At 38.6% G+C, this 18878-nt stretch overlaps 1 protein-coding gene across 1 annotated transcript in view; it reads right to left on the bottom strand.

Moving 5' to 3' along the window:
- The window catches only part of LOC126851221 (uncharacterized), a 79153-nt gene that overhangs the window by 1923 nt on the left and 58352 nt on the right, over window positions 1–18878 (bottom strand). Inside the window, exons 9-15 of the mRNA XM_050594942.1 lie at window positions 9115–9365; window positions 7074–7321; window positions 6753–6911; window positions 6469–6614; window positions 891–3431; window positions 602–808; window positions 91–474 (exon numbers count right to left, since the gene is read on the bottom strand). Coding sequence (XP_050450899.1) covers window positions 91–474; window positions 602–808; window positions 891–3431; window positions 6469–6614; window positions 6753–6911; window positions 7074–7321; window positions 9115–9365 — 3936 coding nt within the window. The remainder of the gene's footprint in view (window positions 1–90; window positions 475–601; window positions 809–890; window positions 3432–6468; window positions 6615–6752; window positions 6912–7073; window positions 7322–9114; window positions 9366–18878) is intronic.

Consider the following 18878-nt stretch of genomic DNA (forward strand, 5'->3'; position numbering starts at 1 on the left):
TAAAAATATATACAAAAAAATGTGTGTAAATGTTGTATCATATATCTATTAGAATATCACATATCTATATATGTATAATAAAAAATTTACCTTTTAAATACTCCTTATAAGCAAACATAACATCCTCGATTCCAGTCCACCTCGGCTTCTCTTTCCTTTCACCTATTTCATCAGTATCCTCACTGATGTCTATAGTTTTACAGTGTTGCTTCACACCATTCTCACCAGGCATAGGTAAAGTAGGATAGTATATCGGGACTATATTCGGAACTAAGGGTGGTAACGGTGGTGGACGTTCCGAGATCGGTTTTACTTTAATTCTGTCCAGAAGACGCATTTTTTGAGGTGGTTTTGGTAAAGCTGGAGGATTCTTAGAGTAAACTTTGGCGATTCTTTCACAATAGGCAGTAACGGAATTCGCACTTTTCCGTTTCTTGCGATCTGCTAGAATGTACTGCCATGTTACTTCTGCCTCTGTAATTGAAAATTGCAATTGAAATAATTGCAATTGAAATCTTGTTTGTATATATAAAAAATTGTATTACTACAATTTATATTTATAGCTACAATATTATCAAAATTCAGTTAACAATATATTTACCATCTCTTTTATTTGGGGGCATAATATCGAGGCCTATAGTCCTGAGAAAGCCAACTTTCGGCTCAAAATCTGGCGTGTGAAGTAAAACATCCGGATGCTCACGCGGAATCGGTAAGACGGACTCTATTACAGGCTCTACTTCCAGAGGTATTTCTGGTGGATCGGGATTCAATTTATACCTTTTCTCAACCTTACACAATTCTATCTCTGTAGATAAATAATGACAATTTCAATTTACCGAGTAAGTGTAAAAAGTATTTGCAATAATAGCGTTCTATTATCCTCTTACCATTCCTAATAGTCAGCGTAGTCAATCCAAACATGGCTAGAAAGGTTAATTTGTCTTCCGAATATTGTAGTTTAGCTGGCGGACCTTTCGTGATCCAAAGATCCACATCTTTGGTTTCTTCCTCGCCCTCCGAGTCGGAGCTACACGTTACGCTCGTGTTCTTTTCCCTCTTTCGCTTACGTCTCTTTTCGGCCAGATCAAGAGATGACGTTAGCTCCTTCTGCATTTCAGGCACCAGGAAGGACTTTTCGCTGTTGGTGATTACATCCTGCTTGACCACTAAAGCTTTACTGAGATCAGGTACATTCAGCACCGCTGGTTCGCACTTCACGGAAATCTCAGTTAAATTATTGCACTTGTCGGTAAAGCAAAACGCGGTCGCCTTCAATTCGTTGTTGCTTGTCGAAAAATTCAGAAGCTTCTCCTGATATTTCGGAATTTGCAAGAGCACATTGGAAACGTTCTGACAAGTGCGCAATACCTCCTCAGATTTGATACTCTGCATCAACTGCGTCGTATCCATAGGCTTCTGCGCAATGTCATTTATGCTGAACTTAAAGCTCGATTGAAACGGTAATGTGGACAAAACATTGTTTTGATCGCATTGCGTCTTGCTACAATCGATTTCATTTTTACACTCTTTTTCGCCAACAGTGTAATTTACCGGGTGAAAGGGTGGCAAGCCCTTTTCTTGCTGCTCAAAAGGCAGATGCGAGATTGAGGTTTTTTCCTGGAGCGAATTCGTCGCAACGTGATTCTGATTCGACAACTGCGGTTGTCTGATCGGGCTTTCGCTCGCATTTTTCTCATCTGTATTCAACTTATTGTCCTTCGCTGCAACATCCAAATTATTTTTATAATGCGCGCTTGCATGATTTGCAATTTTACTACTGTTAGTAACTTTATTATTAACGCTGAAATTGCTATTGCTCATTGCTTTTTCATTGGAAACGCAGTTGTTAATACTGTCGTTTCGTTGAATTGCCGTCATCGTCTGATGAGACTCGCTAGCATTGAGATGCGCGTTCTGCTGCTTTGTGCCATTCGAATTAGTCACGATATTTGTGCTACCGTTGCCGTGATTATTGTTGCTGGTATTTGCCATTGGTACATTGAGCTTGGACTGAGAATGATACTGTTGATGTGGCGACAAAGATGACGACGACGATGACGAAAAGTGCGGCGGTTTATAAAGACTTGACACGTGCGAGACGGATATGTGTGGATGATGGTACTGTTGTGGTGGTGGATACGGAATTGGTTGAGAGAATACTGGTTGGTTGTTAGACTTACTATCCATGGTTGAGGAAGTATTTTCATGTATCACTTGATTGCCAACAGCTTGAGAAGTAATCGGCGTTATCGATGAAGACTTTAAGGATGGCGGCTCGTGATGACCGATCTGACTGACTATACTGTGATTGTGACTATTCATTATGGGTTGTCTCTGCTGTGTTTTTGTCGAAGAGGAGCGAAACGAATCCTCGAAGGGTCTGACAAAAGCCGGCTGCGAAGTTGTTGCGATATTCATTACCGTAGTAGTTATGATTGCCGTCGTAGGCATCGTCGTAGGCAATGTCCCCGCCGTTGTCGTGATTGTTGATAATGATTCCTTGCTTCTCGACGTGCCATGAATGCTGTGGGATAGCGGTGGGGATTTGCGAGCTATGTGATTTATCGAATTCAATGTCGACGAAGAACTTGGCGGCGTCGGAGCGACGTGTGTTGTCATCACGTTAGACAGAGAACTCGTAATCGTTGTACTGCTTGTACTATTCGCGCGCTGTTGATGTTGTTGCGATGAGGGTTGTTGTTGATGTTGCTGCTGTTGCTGGTGATAAATAGAACTGGTGACTGTAGTAGTCGCGCTGCTCATTATCGTGGCTGCATGTTGACTAGAATGAATGGTACTTGACGGCACTGGAGGTAAATGGAGAGAGGGAATAGAGATAATAGGCGTAAGAGATATGCCTAAGGAAAGCGGCGGAGGTCCTCCTATCACACCCGGCGTCAAAGACGGGATGGAGGGCATCGGCGGTGGACCGATCGGCGCCGAGCTTATAGCTGTCGGGGGTGGCGGTGGTCCAAGGTTCAAAGTAGGTAAAGTGGAACCCAAAGAGGGCGGAATAGATGCAGAGCTGACGGAGCATATGGAAGTGGAACTCAAAGACGGTCCAATGGGCGCAGCTGGACTGGGAAAGGGTGGTAAGCGAGGATGGTAGATGGTGGCTGCTGATGCTGCCGCTGCTGGATCGGAAGGCGCTGGCGGTGGCGGTGCAACTGGCGGAGGGGCGGATTGTTGCTCCTCTTTCCGAGATTGGTGATGATTGCTACTGATGGTGACGGCTGACCCATTGCTATTGGGGTTGTTAGTACTATTAGTGTTGTTGCTGCTGCTGTTACCAGTGCTGTTGTTAGCGTTGTTTCCACAGCTGCTATTGTTACCAACACCCCCACCGCCACTACTGCTCTGTCGTTCTCTACTGTCGCGTTCTCGGTCCCGCTCGCTATGCATCTGAACCGTTATGGTCGGCTTCCTAGCTGGAACAAATCCCGAACACAGTGCTTGGTGATCTTCCACTCTACAGTAAAAAAAATCTTGGCCATAACAATATGTTATAAGTTTCACTTTTTTATTATTTTAAACGTCATTTATAAAAATATAAAAGAGAGATATATAAGAAATATTTTTTTAAATAAAGGAAACGTAACATATTGCTATAGCCAGATTTTAACATTTTATATAATTAAATCAAACTTTCAATATTTTCAGCACATATCGAATAATGTAAAAGATAGTTGCATTTATCACTACATTTAGATGTTCTGTTAAATTTTGAGACAAGTTCGCGCGCGAGGAGAAGGTTTAAAAAAATGTTCATAATTATATAGTCTCAATCTTATGGGTTTGATAACGCACAATTCACATTACGTTATAATTTACGTAAATTAATTGAATTATATCGGCTTTTAATAGTATTTTCAATTTTTAGCCACAATAAATTTATTGTGGCTAAAAATTATTATACGCATTTAATAAATTAACATTAATAAATTAACTTACGCAATTAACATATATGTACATGATATGTATATATATATATATATATATATATATATATAACATAAAATTTTACGAATTTATCTCTGTATTGATGATCCATCTATTCCAACTTACCTTACTTTCGTTTAATTATTCCAGTCCCCTATAAGAAGATGCTTAATATATTCGCTTCAAAGTATTGGGGATGATTACTGTTATATTTTCAATAAAGCTAAAAAAAAAAAAAAAAAATGAAGAAAACCAATTATCTTTCTAAACTAACGGGGTAATCGCTATCACCGTTGTTCTAGTATTAACAGTAGCGAGCGCGTATTTTTTGTTATATAATAATAGCAATAAAATAGATATTTAAATAATCGAACTAGAAGTTACCGAATCTTCCCCAAAACTGTTTCAGAAAATGATTCAAGGGTCAAGAGAATTTCAAGTCCATTAGAATTTCAATCATATTTCTTGCAAGTTTTATTTTCATTTATAGTCCAAATATACATGTTTACATAATAAATTATATAAAAATGGTATAATTTTGATAAAAGAACATGTATAATAAAGTTTATATATACATCGCTTAATTCAGTCAGAGTATGAGGAGCAACATGTTTACTATACAATTAAGGGAAACTATGTTGACATTAATTGGTTAATTGGAAAATTTCTAAAACAGTTGCGGGAACTAACGCAAGAGTGCATTGCGCCTGATGAAAAAAAAACACTCAATACTTAAATCATTACAGTCCATTAAATTGCAGATTTGCGCACGAACACCTACCTAAAAGTCCACGCCTTGAAATTATATGAACATTCAAACGCGTGATGATGCATGATGTATCCATCATATCAATAATCATCAAAAACATATTCTGCAATAATTTAACAATTCTAGTAAATAAAAACTGTGTAATTTATAACACCTAATAGACACTATTATATAAAAATGAACTCTTCGAATCATAGAATGTCAATGCATGTATTTTGATATTTTACTTACATCTTAACAATAACGAATATAGAAAGAAAATAAAAATATCTTGCTGTCGAAAGAAAATTAAAAATAATCTCTAAAAAAAAAAAAAATGATTTATTGTATATAACAGTAGTCATCTCCATTCCATATACAAGATGTACTGTATAATTGGTTAGTACCATATTAGAACATCCTGTATGTCAATTTTTTTTCTTTTTTTCTTTCTTTTTTTTTACGATGTTTAAACTCAACAAAAAGCTAGCCCTTTTTCTTTAAAGGCGTGCACTCTTATGTTTAAGTTTCGCTGTGTTATCAACTACAAAAAACAATTAACTATATAACCAACCTGTCGTCGTACACTAAGAGTGTAGTTTCACATTTGAATGCTACAGAAAACGATTTGAAATGACTATGCGAAGAATACATAACAGGTCGTATACGTAACAAGTGAATGACCGACCGAAGGCCGACTTATTTGTTGATTTGACATTTAACAGAAGACGACAGCAACAGATAAGTCTGACTTCGGTTCGGTAAGTAGATAAAAGAAAACTAGCTAAATCGGGTCTTGGAAAAATTTGATTGTAAATTCTTTGTATTCTAAATCGAAAGTAGAATGGGTAAATATCTTTTGCCGCTAAATCCACTTTTTGACAATTTGTTGAGTATCGAGCCGAAGAGCAATATTGTATTAAAGTAGACATATACCGAGCGAACGACAATGAACATAAAGCGAATGCCAAATTAAATTTTTTTAAAATTTTCTGTTTGATACACCGTCCTACGAGCGAACCGTTAATATATGTTTTATTCGCATTTGTCCGCGCACACTCTTCCAAAAATTCGCATTCGTTATTTAGACGTTCAACATTCGCTGGCAGTGTATTTACTACCCATCTTTAGACCTGCTCGGGCATCAAATCATGTGCTTATCTAAAAAATATCGACGCTACTTTCGTAAGAAACGAGTATAACTATATGTGACTCTCGTTAAATCTAGATTAAAATTAGAAGCGTAATATGTTGTTTGTTCTTTCTTTTCAAATTCTCTCACTGGTCACAGTTATATTTCAACAACTTCTCCTCGCTCGCGCCGCCAGTTCGTCTGTATACTTTGAAGAACTTTGGCTCGCAGTACAGGTCGTTCAAATGTCGAATCAACGACGCAACCGCCGCTGAGAGTACAACTCGCTTAGCGAATCCGAGATTTCGGGACTAAAATTACACGAAACAACGTGCGCGGGGCAAACAACGAGTCGTGGTAACGCGTATGCAGATATCGTTGATTTGGCATAGCGGAGTTCTCAATATCGTTCCATAAAGATGCTAACTACATAGCTTATAAACTGGATATGGCCAAACATGAAAAACTTGATAATTCGCACGATATATCACGGCAACGCCGCCGCCAAAAAGTTTCGTAGCGGGAAAAAAGAAAGGAGAAAGGAAATAAAGAAAGAACTTGCGCGCCTTCTTAACGAACGATCGCGCTTTGATCGACGCTTTCTTTTTTTAATGAAAGGCAGTGGGGGGTGGAGCGACTCGCTCACCTGCAGTATCAGCGGATGCAGGTGCAGGTGCGGGTATCGGGGCAGCGGGAGCAGAACTTCTCGCTACTCTTCTCCTTTCCTCCTCCTCTCGCAACGCAGCCTGCTCCCGTGCTTGCCGCAGCCTATGCTCCTCCTCCAGTTTCAGTCTGAAAAATAAGAGAATCATATCGCAATATTAATAAAGAAATTCGGCATTTTTGACTGCTTCGTCCATTCTCTCTTCCTTTCTCCCTTCCCCCGCCACCCTCTCTCTTTCTCTCTCTTTTCCTGAATCTTTTACTTACCGTTCATGCATTACGGGAGGCATAAGATTTAGTGAAGCAGGAGGCGGAGGAAGCATGTCTGGACTGTATCTTAATCCGTATAGAGGATATGACGGCAGTCCAGGAAACAATGGCGGTCTTATTATTCCGCATCGTTCCAGATATAATTGTTCCTCAAATCTGAAATTAAAAAAGCACAAAAACTGTTAAACTTTATATAGTTGGCTTTTTAATAAATGCGAATAAAAAAGATTTTTATAAAAACTAGTAATAAAAAAGTATCATCAAGATATTGCTTTTCTCTTTTGAAAGTGTCAAGATGAAAGCAACATCACTGCTTACCTATAAGCGTGCTGTAGATGCGGCGGTGTATAAAGACTGGGATGATAGGCGCTATAGGTCGCAGGATCCAAGGCAAATGCCGGTGGATGGGCCGGATGATGCTCGGGCCGATATGGCTGAAAACCGGAACGGGCCAGTAATTCGGAAGCCGCGGCAGTTGCACTGTGCTTGCTAGTTTCAACAGGTCTGGCAGTTGTTGTGTACAAGGAGGGAATTTCCTCGGGCCTTCGTTCGTGCGTCGATCGCTCCTAAAGCAGATTTAACGATATTTTTCAATTGATGCAATAAACATGATAGAATGCATTCCTTATTATCGCAATATAACGGATCATTTTGAAAAATAAAATACGTTTAATTAGTGTGACTGTCTCGCAATTATAATTTTAAAAATATCAAATTATACTTCGCGTATTATCAGGTTACAATTATAAAAAAAAAAAAATATCGCGAATACAGATTTCTAGAGAAAAAATTCGCAATCTAAAGTAGGTCGCTTAGAGTTAATGTTTTCGAAACAATTTCCTGGAAAGCGTGGAGCAATGTAAATTATCTGAAATTTTCTTCAACTTATAGTATCTTCCGCCACTTAGACGTTACGAGTAATTCTAGCAATTTATTGTCGGGCGTTATAACGCATTCGTGTACCGAATCGGCAATGAGTTGCCGCTTGAATAACTACGCCGTAAGAAATTGATAGAAAAAACATATGTCAAGATAAAACGAAAAATTCATCATTACATATAAACATTAACCAACGTATTGAAAAGATCATCTGTTTTTTAAAATTTCCAAATTTAATCAGTTAACGTTATGTCATTTTTATTTTTCCGTTATAATAAAAAAAGAAAACTATTTCTGCTAATAACATAATTTATAAAAAAAATTTTGCATACATTTTTCAATTGCAATAACATTATCATTTTATCTTTTACTATTAACATTTTACCTTTTTTCGTTGTAAATAAAAAGAAAAATATATTCATTTAGAATACTTAATCCAGGTCGTCCATAAAAGTTTCAGGCTTAGAGAAATCTCGCATTTGCAACGTAATAGCGTCGGCGATACAATCGAGTAAGGAAAGAGGTCTTTGATCTCTCCGATTATCAGGATTGAGCTACCTTATTCGCTTTCCACCAGAATAAGCACCTTTTTCATTTCGTTACCGAGATTGGCTGCATTTTCGATCTACCTTTGAGCCTTTGACACTCTGCAATCTTGCGAAGCCGTTTCATTCGCGTGCCTTTCAAAACATTCTCTTTTTTTTTCGTGCCGTTTGGCATCAATAACTTTATCTCGCCTCGGCACTTTCGCTTTCGGCGATATAATTATGAGATTTAATTTCCAGCAATTACTCTTTAAAATCGCGTCAATTCTAAATGGGCCGTATAATATCATATGCAAAATATCTTACAACTCATACGCTTTCTCCCGATTTCATTTTATCCTAAAAATTGAACGAGAAGTCAAAATCTTTTAATTCCCGACTAATTTCCAATTATATTTATGCTAAAGTTCCACTTTAAATTAATCAAAAAACATTTTATCTCTATATGTACATTCTTTAACATATTTTCCCATGTAATTTGTAATGTAATTTATGATTTACAGAAGAGATATGATTTTAGAAATGTTCCACAAATGTATCGCAAATTGTAGTAATGATAAATCACGTAATATAAAAATCATCTCATCAACAACAGTAAATTCAAAAAATTCCAGTAAGAATGCAAATAATATGCACCCTCTTTTCACTCGCCTATCACTCTTCTACATTTATTTACGTCTTTCTTCGACCAAATGTAAAAAAAAAGAGAAAAAAAAAAAAATATGCCTTGTCCATATCCTAGCCCGGATTTAAAATGACCAATGTCACGATACAACGATTTTTCTCAACCACGCTATATATCTAAGCACTCGCTTATTATTCCGATCGAGGTTGCCATTGTTCGTGTTTCGAAGCGGATGCACTTCTGTGATGCCAAAAATGGCAGAGGCCGAGAGAAGAATAAAGTAGAATATGTGGCCGCTGCAATTATTCACCTTAGCAGGAGAAGGACCTCTGACCAAAGGCGGTGGCGCCCGGTTTTTCGGACTGGCGCGGGGTTCCTCTTCCTGAGGTGCTGGCCCCGCTTGCTTAGCCAGGTTCCTCAAGGCGGCAGCAAAACTCCTGCTATTCTGCTGCCCGCCGGGTCCAGGTCCCGGGGTGTGACCCTGAGGTAGTACACCGGAACTAGGTCGGTGGGACTTGCCAATCGAGGTTGGCTGTGCTTTGGTGCTGGCAGGCTGTAAACCTATAAGAAAGCGGAAGAGGTCAGCTCCCGTGTGAAATTATTCGCTCACGCATAATTCAATCTAAAATGTACGGATGTTCTTTTGCCTTTGATGATTGACATGGCATGGTATATCGATTATTTTTTACATAAATTATGTCGCGCGTTTGATTTCATTATTGCTCGACTCGTTACATTTCTCGAAGTGATTACATTTTCGTAAACATTCATAATATATACATATACGTGGTGTTGCTTCAAAAATACATATATCACGACACACCTTATTATCCTGAACGGTAATTAAATTAATTCGAATGCTATTTATTTAGGTCTTATATCTATACATGTCTCATCCGTAGATAGGCTCATAGTAATTCGCAATAACGTGTATGTTTCATACGTTCGCCGTGAAAGAGGCGTTATCGAGTGAAGATTAACGAGCAATTCCGCCGTCTCTGCTCACGTGCATTCTCTTTCTCGTGCTCGGTAACGCGAGCGTGCCTCATAATTCTTCGCAGGATCGGGGTCGTGCTCGTGTTGACGTGACCCGCCGGGGAGGTCGACCGAGCATGATCGACTTCGTGGGAGATTAATTACGAGGCGGGCGGCAAAAGGTAGACAAGAAAGGAAGTAAGTATAACGAGTATATATGGCACGCAAAGAGAGTCGTATAAAAACTATAAGTGTTCTCTCACTTGGACTCATGGGTATATGATCAACTAATTTAAAGTCTCCAATTTTTATTAACATTTAAATTTCAGAAAATCTAATAAATTATTCACTTTTCCAAATAATTACATAGCATCACAATTGCCAACTTCCCTTTTTGATTTTGTTCTCGAAAAACGTAGTAGCGAAGTACCGCTAAGTTGTTAATGCAGTGGCATAAGAAAATGGAACAAGAGAGAACACTTAATAATTAGAGATTAGCCAATTGCTATTAACTTTATTTAGCAGAGATTGTCGACCGTAACAAATAAAATGACGACTATCTTAAGCAAAATCGCTCGATCAAAGGATAGCTACAATTTCTTTTCTCGAATTTCTCTCTTTATAACAGAAGCAATGAGTGATAAAACGCAATCGGCGTTACGTCGCGGTAATGGCAATAATAATTAGAATTTACGACGAAGAGCCGTAAGTCGAAGAAACCGGTAATAAAATATCGTCGACTGTTGCGCGCAAATCGACATTCGTTAATTAGACAAACGACAATTAATCGCTGTTTACGCAACCGGTACAGCAAATTAGAAACTTTTCATTTTGGTATAATTATAAATTATTAAAAGTTAAGAAAAATATATACAGCATAATAATAAGCATAGAAATACTTTTATTTGAAATTTTAACTTGAATCGTAATTTAAGCAACAACAATGGAAAATATTTATGAATTGCAAATTTTTCTTATAATAAAAATTATATACATGTATATGTATTTTTTAAAAAATCTAAAAAATTATTCTGCATTGTTAACGTGCCATATTATTTAATGTGCATTGTTAATACAATTTTTCAATTAACGGATGCAGAAACACTTAATTTGATCCGTACTTTTTATTATGTAAAAATATACCACGCGCAATTTTAATTAAACAGTGTTATAGGGCAACATTCTTGACACTAATGTGATCCATTTTCATAATATATTGCATTTTCATGACATTGTTTTCTATGCGTCTAGCATGACATTGCGTTGCATATAAACAATAGAGTTGCAATCTTGCTATTGCATAAAGCGTTGACATTTTGGCATCCGGTTGTTATGCCACAGACAATGCAATAACGTAGTGATTTTACAATAATATAATAATTGTTATAGAATATCAAGATAAAATTTTTGGATATAAAAGGAACTCTTTCTCTCTTATTTCTCTCTTAAACAATAAATTTAAATTTGCTTTTGCATTTTGATAGCTCGTCAGATTTTTCAAATAAGCGATTCAATTAAAAATCATTTAACATTTGTGCCGAAGAATTTTTCCTTTTTTTCGATCGCATCTTTTCCGACATTTTCTTCCAAATAAAAAAAAACATACAATAAATAAATGTTGAACAATAAGAAGAATATTATTGCCTCTCGAGTATTTCTTCTCGGATGTAAAGAAATTCAAAAGAGATTTTGTTCAATAAGTATCATGGTCACTTTATATCTAATTAATAAAAATTAAAGCAAGAGTTAAATAATTAAATAATTAATTAATTAAAACGAGAAAATGAAGAGATAACACCAGATGACTCCTTTCTCGAGCGGATAATCTCGTTATTGAATTCTTATCAACAGAGTGCAGATGTCTTTGCGCTGCTGCAATCTCTCTTCTCTTCTTTTTCTTCAAACTATTTTCAATATCCCCATCTTTATTTATTTCTCCTTCTTCCCATCATCCTTGCATTTCTTTCTCTTCTACTATTTTTTCCATCTCCAAAACCAGAATTAAACTTCTTTTCGCTTATATATTAATTTTTCGTCATTCCAATTTCCACGTTTCGATATCCGCTCGGAAAATATAAACACCCTTTGGGAATAACTTTTCTGGTAAGTATGGCAACAATACATGTCACGCTGGTCGTTAAACGCAAAGACGAAAAGGCATCCGTCTGATTGATTTTTTTTCCGCAGACTGAAAAGACTTGTCCGCTCTCGTTTCAACAGCAGAATATCTCTCGCCATACTCTCCTTTGTTCTCGCAGAGACTCTCGGTCGGATTCTATTTCTTCATCCCTACTCTGATTTGAATAAACTGCGAGATGTCGCGTCCGACAGAATCCGCTCGCGCACTTCGTCGTCGAATCATCCGATCACAAATTCCTTCCCTTTCTTACACGATCAGGATTAGCAGCTAGTTTACCTCCACCATCTTTCTCACGATATTCCATCTCGCTAATCGTCGTCATCCCTCTTGTCAGTTTGGATACATCTCCGAAGGAGCGATCGCTCGATGACAGATATTCCCTCTGAATCGAGAGACTTCTCGCCCGCTCGTTACCGACAAGGGTGAGAAAACGTGCTCGATCGCAGAGAAGCGGGGAGAAGGATGACACCCCTCCGCCCCACACGAGAGGCAAGAGGCGAAGAGGGGCAAACGACATTTACTACCACCCGTTCTGCCACGAGTATCACTGCGGGTTGGGTTGACTCGGTGCCACGAGGATTCCGTCGGGTTCGAAAGAGAGGAGGAGACTACAGCAAGGGGAAGAGCAGAGTTGCTCAGGGGTAAGAGAGGAGAGAGGGTTAAGCGGCTTACAGTCTGTTACCATGGTAACGCCACACCACTAAGACAGGAAGAGAGCCTGAATCCGGCCCGTTACGGTCCCTGCCGACTCTCTCAGTACACCCCATCAACGGCGTTCTCCCCACGAAAGAGCAAAGAGAGGGGGGTGGGGGGTGGGGGGAGAGACGAGAGGACGAAGGCGCGTGGATGGGGGATGGTGGCGACCGGATTACGCCGCTAACTCTGTTTTTACACCCAAGTGTTTTCACCGAGCGCTTCCGATATACAGGATATGTTGCGTAAATAGCACCTGCTCTCATTTTTTTCTTCCACTCACTCCTCAGTGAGTAAAATCTTTGAAATTGTCGATTCTTCTTTAGCGAAAAATATCGATCCGCCGCTATTCTCTTTAGCTGTTTTACGTTTTCAACGTAAGATATCTGGGCGATCAAATTTCTAAATAAAAAAAGGGGGAGATAAAAATAAAAGCGATATCAGACTCGCAGATGTCTTTTCAGAATGTTTTTAATCCTAACATTAACATGTAGAATATATCAAAATATTTCAAAACTCGAAGGTTTTAGTATATAATTAAATCAGATAATATTCGTGCCAACTCGATCTTTAGCTATTCAAAATTTCAGGATTAAGCGAAATATGAAGGCGAGATTTCGCGAGATTTAACGTCGAGCTATGCAAACTCGCGAAGATTCATGAGAAAGTTTGTATTAATGACGCGTTACACGGGGCGCACAAGCAAAAGTATCGCTTCATCTCGCGTGTCACCTGCGACACCTCGCCGTGCAACATTGGTGCGATGAAGTTATTGCGATTCGTGTTTACTGGGCCATTATATGCCGTGTTTCGGATTATAAGACTGGGCGTAGCCGGCTTGCTCGCGCGATAAGGCTCGGCGAGGCTCGAACGACAACGTTCGTCGTCAGGAAGTTCGCCAAGTACTTGAGAACACGAAGTCTCCAGACCATGCATACGAGTGATATTAACGAGCCGACGACAAAGTCGCGACATAACGCTAAGTAATATTGAAACGGCGACTTCTTCCAGTAGTTCTAATAATAAAGCACGCTTTTATTTAATCGATTCCTTTTAATATCCTATAATTGTACAAAAATATTACTCACTATATTTTTAATGCAATATATAAAATATGATAAAACATTTGTTTAAATGCAATGAGCGAATAGTATGTAAATGTACCGAGATCATGCTGCATGAAGGGATAAAATACATTAACAATAAGCCGATAAACAGATCAAAGAAAATTCTACGCTACCAAAGGGCCGCGTCAGTTTAATATTATCGATAAAGTAATTATAATTTTCATTCATACGACGGATATTAATTGATGACAATGCCAAACGCACAAAGAGATAATTATTGTCGCGTCCCTGAAAAGGGAAAAGTGATCATCATTCTATATCGTTTAAAAAGTCACAGACCAGCCGCGATAATAAAATGTTCATTACAAGCACAGAGAGATCGAGACAAAGCAGTAGATTGAACCATCATTTGAGATTGATCTATCTCGTTCTTTAAGATGTACTAGAACACAATTCTCAAGTGGATGTATAAATGTGTTTATGATATATAATTATAATTATTAATTAGCACAGCTTTTAATTTATAAATCGTATTTAATTACATATAAGAAAAATTATAACGAGTACTCGCAAATATAAGAGCCGGAAAGGCAGACAACAGGTGGATAGCGACGATTCCTGTAAGATTGACAAAACCATCCACATGAACGGCAAGTACGAGGCATAATAGAAGAATGTCAGGAAGACGTCGTCGTTGTCGTCATCGTCGTTTACCGACGCTCGTGCAAGAATAAAATTCCGACCACAGTTCCTGCAGGAACGCTCTTTGTCCCCCTGTTCGTTCGTTCTCATTTGCACGAGGGGCGATCGATTTTCGCGTTACGATAAACGGGGTATCGTTTCACGGCGACGGACGCATAAATCGTCGATGAGAACGACGGGGCGTCGCGACGCCGGGCATCGCGCGAGAGAGAGCGACTCTGCGCCGTGGTAATATTGGACCGCGAGAACGCGTCTATTGCCTCTGTGATGCCTCGCGCGTGCGGCATGAATTATTTAGAGCGTTTCGTGTGCACGATGCACCGATCCGCTACCGCTTATTTATCACGTGTCTCTTTGCATTCGATAAATTCTAATCATTGATATAACGTAACGACAAATGCGTAACAAATTATGCGAATTCTTTTTGTGCTTCAAATAAGTTTCCTTTTGTAAATTGAGAATTTTATTCCGTCATTGAATCTGTAGTTTCCAATTTTTACACGTAAAGCGTGCGTACAGCAGCTTTTTTTCTCTTATAAAAATAAAAAAGTCCACGCTCCTTTATTATAACATTTCGTGCAATTTTATTTCGATGGATATACCATTATTATTAGCATTTCTTCTTGCTTTAACTTTGTTACCGCATTTTAATCTTGCTTAGGAAAATATCTGGCGATGTCTAACAATTTTCGTTTACGATACGCCAGACATTCTCCCGACATTTTCCCAATGGCCGATATTTGCCGAGCGATACAACTATTTTGCGCGATTCATCATAACATTTTTATAGATCCTCCGTATAAAACATCGGGTTGATACATGCTGAATATTTCTCCCACTATCTAGCACTACGCTATCATCACGCAGCGGTTATGTCTTATGCATAACACTTTTATGCATAAGATATGATTCAACCGAGCAAGAGGGGACACGTTCCTCGCCATTTTCTCCCTGGAGTACTTCCTAGATATACGCGGTAAAACATTGACGACGGAGATCGTGCCCAGGGTAGAAATTGCTCACTGAGATTCGGTAGTAAGCGACGCGTGAAAAGAGATGCCCAAGAAAACAGTCACAAGGAAAGGAAACACAAACAAGGATATGAAAAAAAAAAAGAAAAAAAAAAAAAGGAGAGAGAGAGAAATGTTGCAGTAGTTTGTCAGACACGAAAAACTACAAGTAAGCACACAGAATCGTGATTTAAATATTATTATTAAAATTGTTATTTAAATAAATCTAAAATTTCTTTGAAAAATTTTTGTGAGAAAGTGTCGGAGAAATAAACGCCTCTTTCCATCCAATATTTGAAGTTAATCTATCGATCGTGTTTATCGCTTCGAAAAGCACCGGAATAAATTTTCACGGTTCTCGTGTGTACGATACCTCGTGCACACTTCCCGTACTGTATTCACCCGGTGAATGTCGTTCATGTAATCTTAACACAGGTCGTGGCGGTCGGTTTAGCTTTCGGAGTAAAAATAACGCGGTCGATAATAGCCGGCTGCGGCGAAATCGCGTGATGTCGAGGCGAAAGTTAACGTTATTTTTAACGGCAAATCGTTTACTCCGCGACGTGCACTCGACCGGACCGTTGCTATACAAACCCTCCCCGGAGGAATAAAAGCTACTTCGTCATATACTTGGTTGCCGTTGGCGCACGTGTATACACCTTATGAAAAGTTAATCGCGTACGCTGGCTTTTTACTGGTCTGTAAGACCAGGTAATCGGAGGGTTGTGCACGAGAAAAGCATCAATGAAGAAATCGATATGCAACATGATAGAAAAATTATATTAGACCTTCAAATTGCATTTAATGACCAAAAACAAGAAGCAAAAGTATCAGCGTGGAAAAATTAATTTTTCCTCATAAGATATTTTCTTATAAGATATTTATAAAAATGGAAAATTTGAAGAAAATTGAGAGAACTGCCGATAGTCCTTTTCCTCCTCTTCTACGTTCCTGATGTAATCTTATACCAACCATAATTACAAGGTAAAATTAAAATAAATTTCAGAGAAATTCGACATGAGGGGCGGGGTGGCGGCTTCGGCGATCTTTTTCAAGGCGCACATCTGTACATACAGAAAATAAAACATGGTGGTGAAGAACAAGAAGGCCGGGGAGTGTCGCGCGTGCGACCAACCCCTCGATATTAAAGCGTTGAAAAAAGACTCGAGGGAGAGAGAGCTGCCTTTGCCGGGCAAAGTTTTCTCTTTAACCACCCCTGTCGTCGCGATACGATACGATGCGCCCTGTCGAGCGACGACGAGACGCCGGAGTTGTCGTTGACGGTATTAAATTTCCGGCGACGATGCTACCAGTTTATGGACAGGACCGGAAGGCTATATGGACTTTACACAACACGTACACGGTTGAGCGATATCGATTCACAAAAAAATGTCATTTCGTTGAAGTTTGTTACAATCGTTTTTAAAATAACGAACACAATCTTGCAATATAATATTATTATAAATTAATCGAGTGATAATTACGTTGCATAAGATACATCTATCGATCAAATATTCAACGCTTGTCCAAGTTAATCGCAAAAAATAGGAATTATTAAATCGCAAAAAAATTTAATTACTATTATTAACAGTTCCAAAATCGCAATATTAATATAACATTGTATTCATATTTACATCACAATTATCTCAATTAAACCGAGTTAAGATAACGATCCAAAAAAATAATCTATCTCTTATTTCACGTATACAGAAAGAGAGACACAAATGAATACACATAACAGTTGACTGATATTTTCGCTAGAAAGTAGCGTGACATTGAGTTCAATTTAGTGCAAAATGATAAGCGAAATCCGACGATAATTCAATGAGGCTCCAAGTCGAATATCTGACGTAATTTCGTAACTTGATGGTTGTCGTGCCGACGTTCGATAACCAGTCGAGAACATCTTTGGGGAAGAAAATCGCGGATAGAGAGAGAGGATCGGTTCTCTCTCTCTCTCTAATCATGCCCTCCGAGCGAGAGTGGCATAGGCCAGGAGAAAAAGAGAAAATTTATTTTGTTCTCTTTTAAGAATGCAAGCATTATTTTCTCTAGACATGTATATATAAATTAAATAAGATAGATTAAATAATAAGATTCTAGTGACACAAAAATCAATCATTTTGGTATATAGATACAAAGTATATTCGAGTAAGATTAATTTGATGATATTACAAATGATTAATTTTTCACTATTGTATAACGTGCCGAGCAATATTTTTTTATTGCTATTCGCAACATTGAAAATTTTATAAAATTAAAATAAAAATTTTTAATACAGAGATGTCTGATCGGTAGAGAGGAAAAAGCATGAAAGAAGATAAAGTATCGGCGAGAAAGAGAACGATCTAACAGCCACGGTCGCCCTCCGCCGTGGCGGATCGTAGTTGACCTTCTCCTACTTAATCTCCTGACTCCTCGCATAACCTTCTATTCCTCTCCGTTTCTCTTTCTTTCTCTCCCGTGCAAAGCACCCTTGGCCGCACGGAAGTTGGGTCTCGCGTGAAAAATCGATGCCGGAAGAACCGGGACGACGGATTAGCCGAAGGGGAGAAGGACGACCGGCTGGGCAGGGCAGCGTCTAACAGAAAACGACGAAAGGGCCGAGAAGACAAATTACGGTTCGTGAGGAAAGCGGATTATATGTGCGGACGATTTGTATTCGCCAACCGTTTCCAATCGATTTGCGACCGAACGAGATACAGAAGACGGAAGAATCTGGAGATGATTCCTTTTAGCAAGACTATAATTGGACGCCGTCTCGCATCGTTTTAACTTGCAATTGTTAAATTTCTTGGCGACCAACCAAATAATTTAAAATTCCGTCAAAGTAAAGCAGATAACGATAAAAGATCCTGTTATCTATATTTGCATTTATCTTTAATTTGTCAATGCTCTTTAATTTTACAAGTTTACACAGATCAGATTCGAATCTCCAATTAATCAGCCTTGAGTATTGAATTATGATTCCCCCGAAAAATCGATACCTCATCTTTTCTCCATTGGCTTTTCGTCTCTATCCCTCGTGTCTAGTAGCAGCGTGACTTTTTCCGCTCGCAATCCGCTTTCGTTTCTCGATGCACGTGCTTTGTTCATGCATAGTAACAATCGACTGTCAGAGTTCAACCCACCCACTCACTCACCCATATTTTTCATTGCGTAACGAGAGCGTACAAACTATACAGCCTTGACAAAGGCCATCGCCGACCGCGGTCGGATGGACATCTGTCCTATGTGTGACACGAGAATAGCTGTTGATTCATCGATTCGGATCCGTATCAAGGTTGAAAAGCATCTCGCCGTTAAATTGCTCGCGTCATTCCACACTCCCATTATACCGTACACCAAATCAATGTCAAAACACAATGATAAATCAAACGATAGAAAGCTTTAGTTGATTAGTGTTAAATCTTTAACGAGTGCATTCAAAGATAGAACAATTATTCTACGCTAAATATATCTGTAATATCAAGTGTGGAAAAATACA

The sequence above is a fragment of the Cataglyphis hispanica genome, chromosome 7 (assembly GCF_021464435.1).
Source record: "Cataglyphis hispanica isolate Lineage 1 chromosome 7, ULB_Chis1_1.0, whole genome shotgun sequence".
Classification (NCBI taxonomy): Eukaryota; Metazoa; Arthropoda; class Insecta; order Hymenoptera; family Formicidae; genus Cataglyphis; species Cataglyphis hispanica.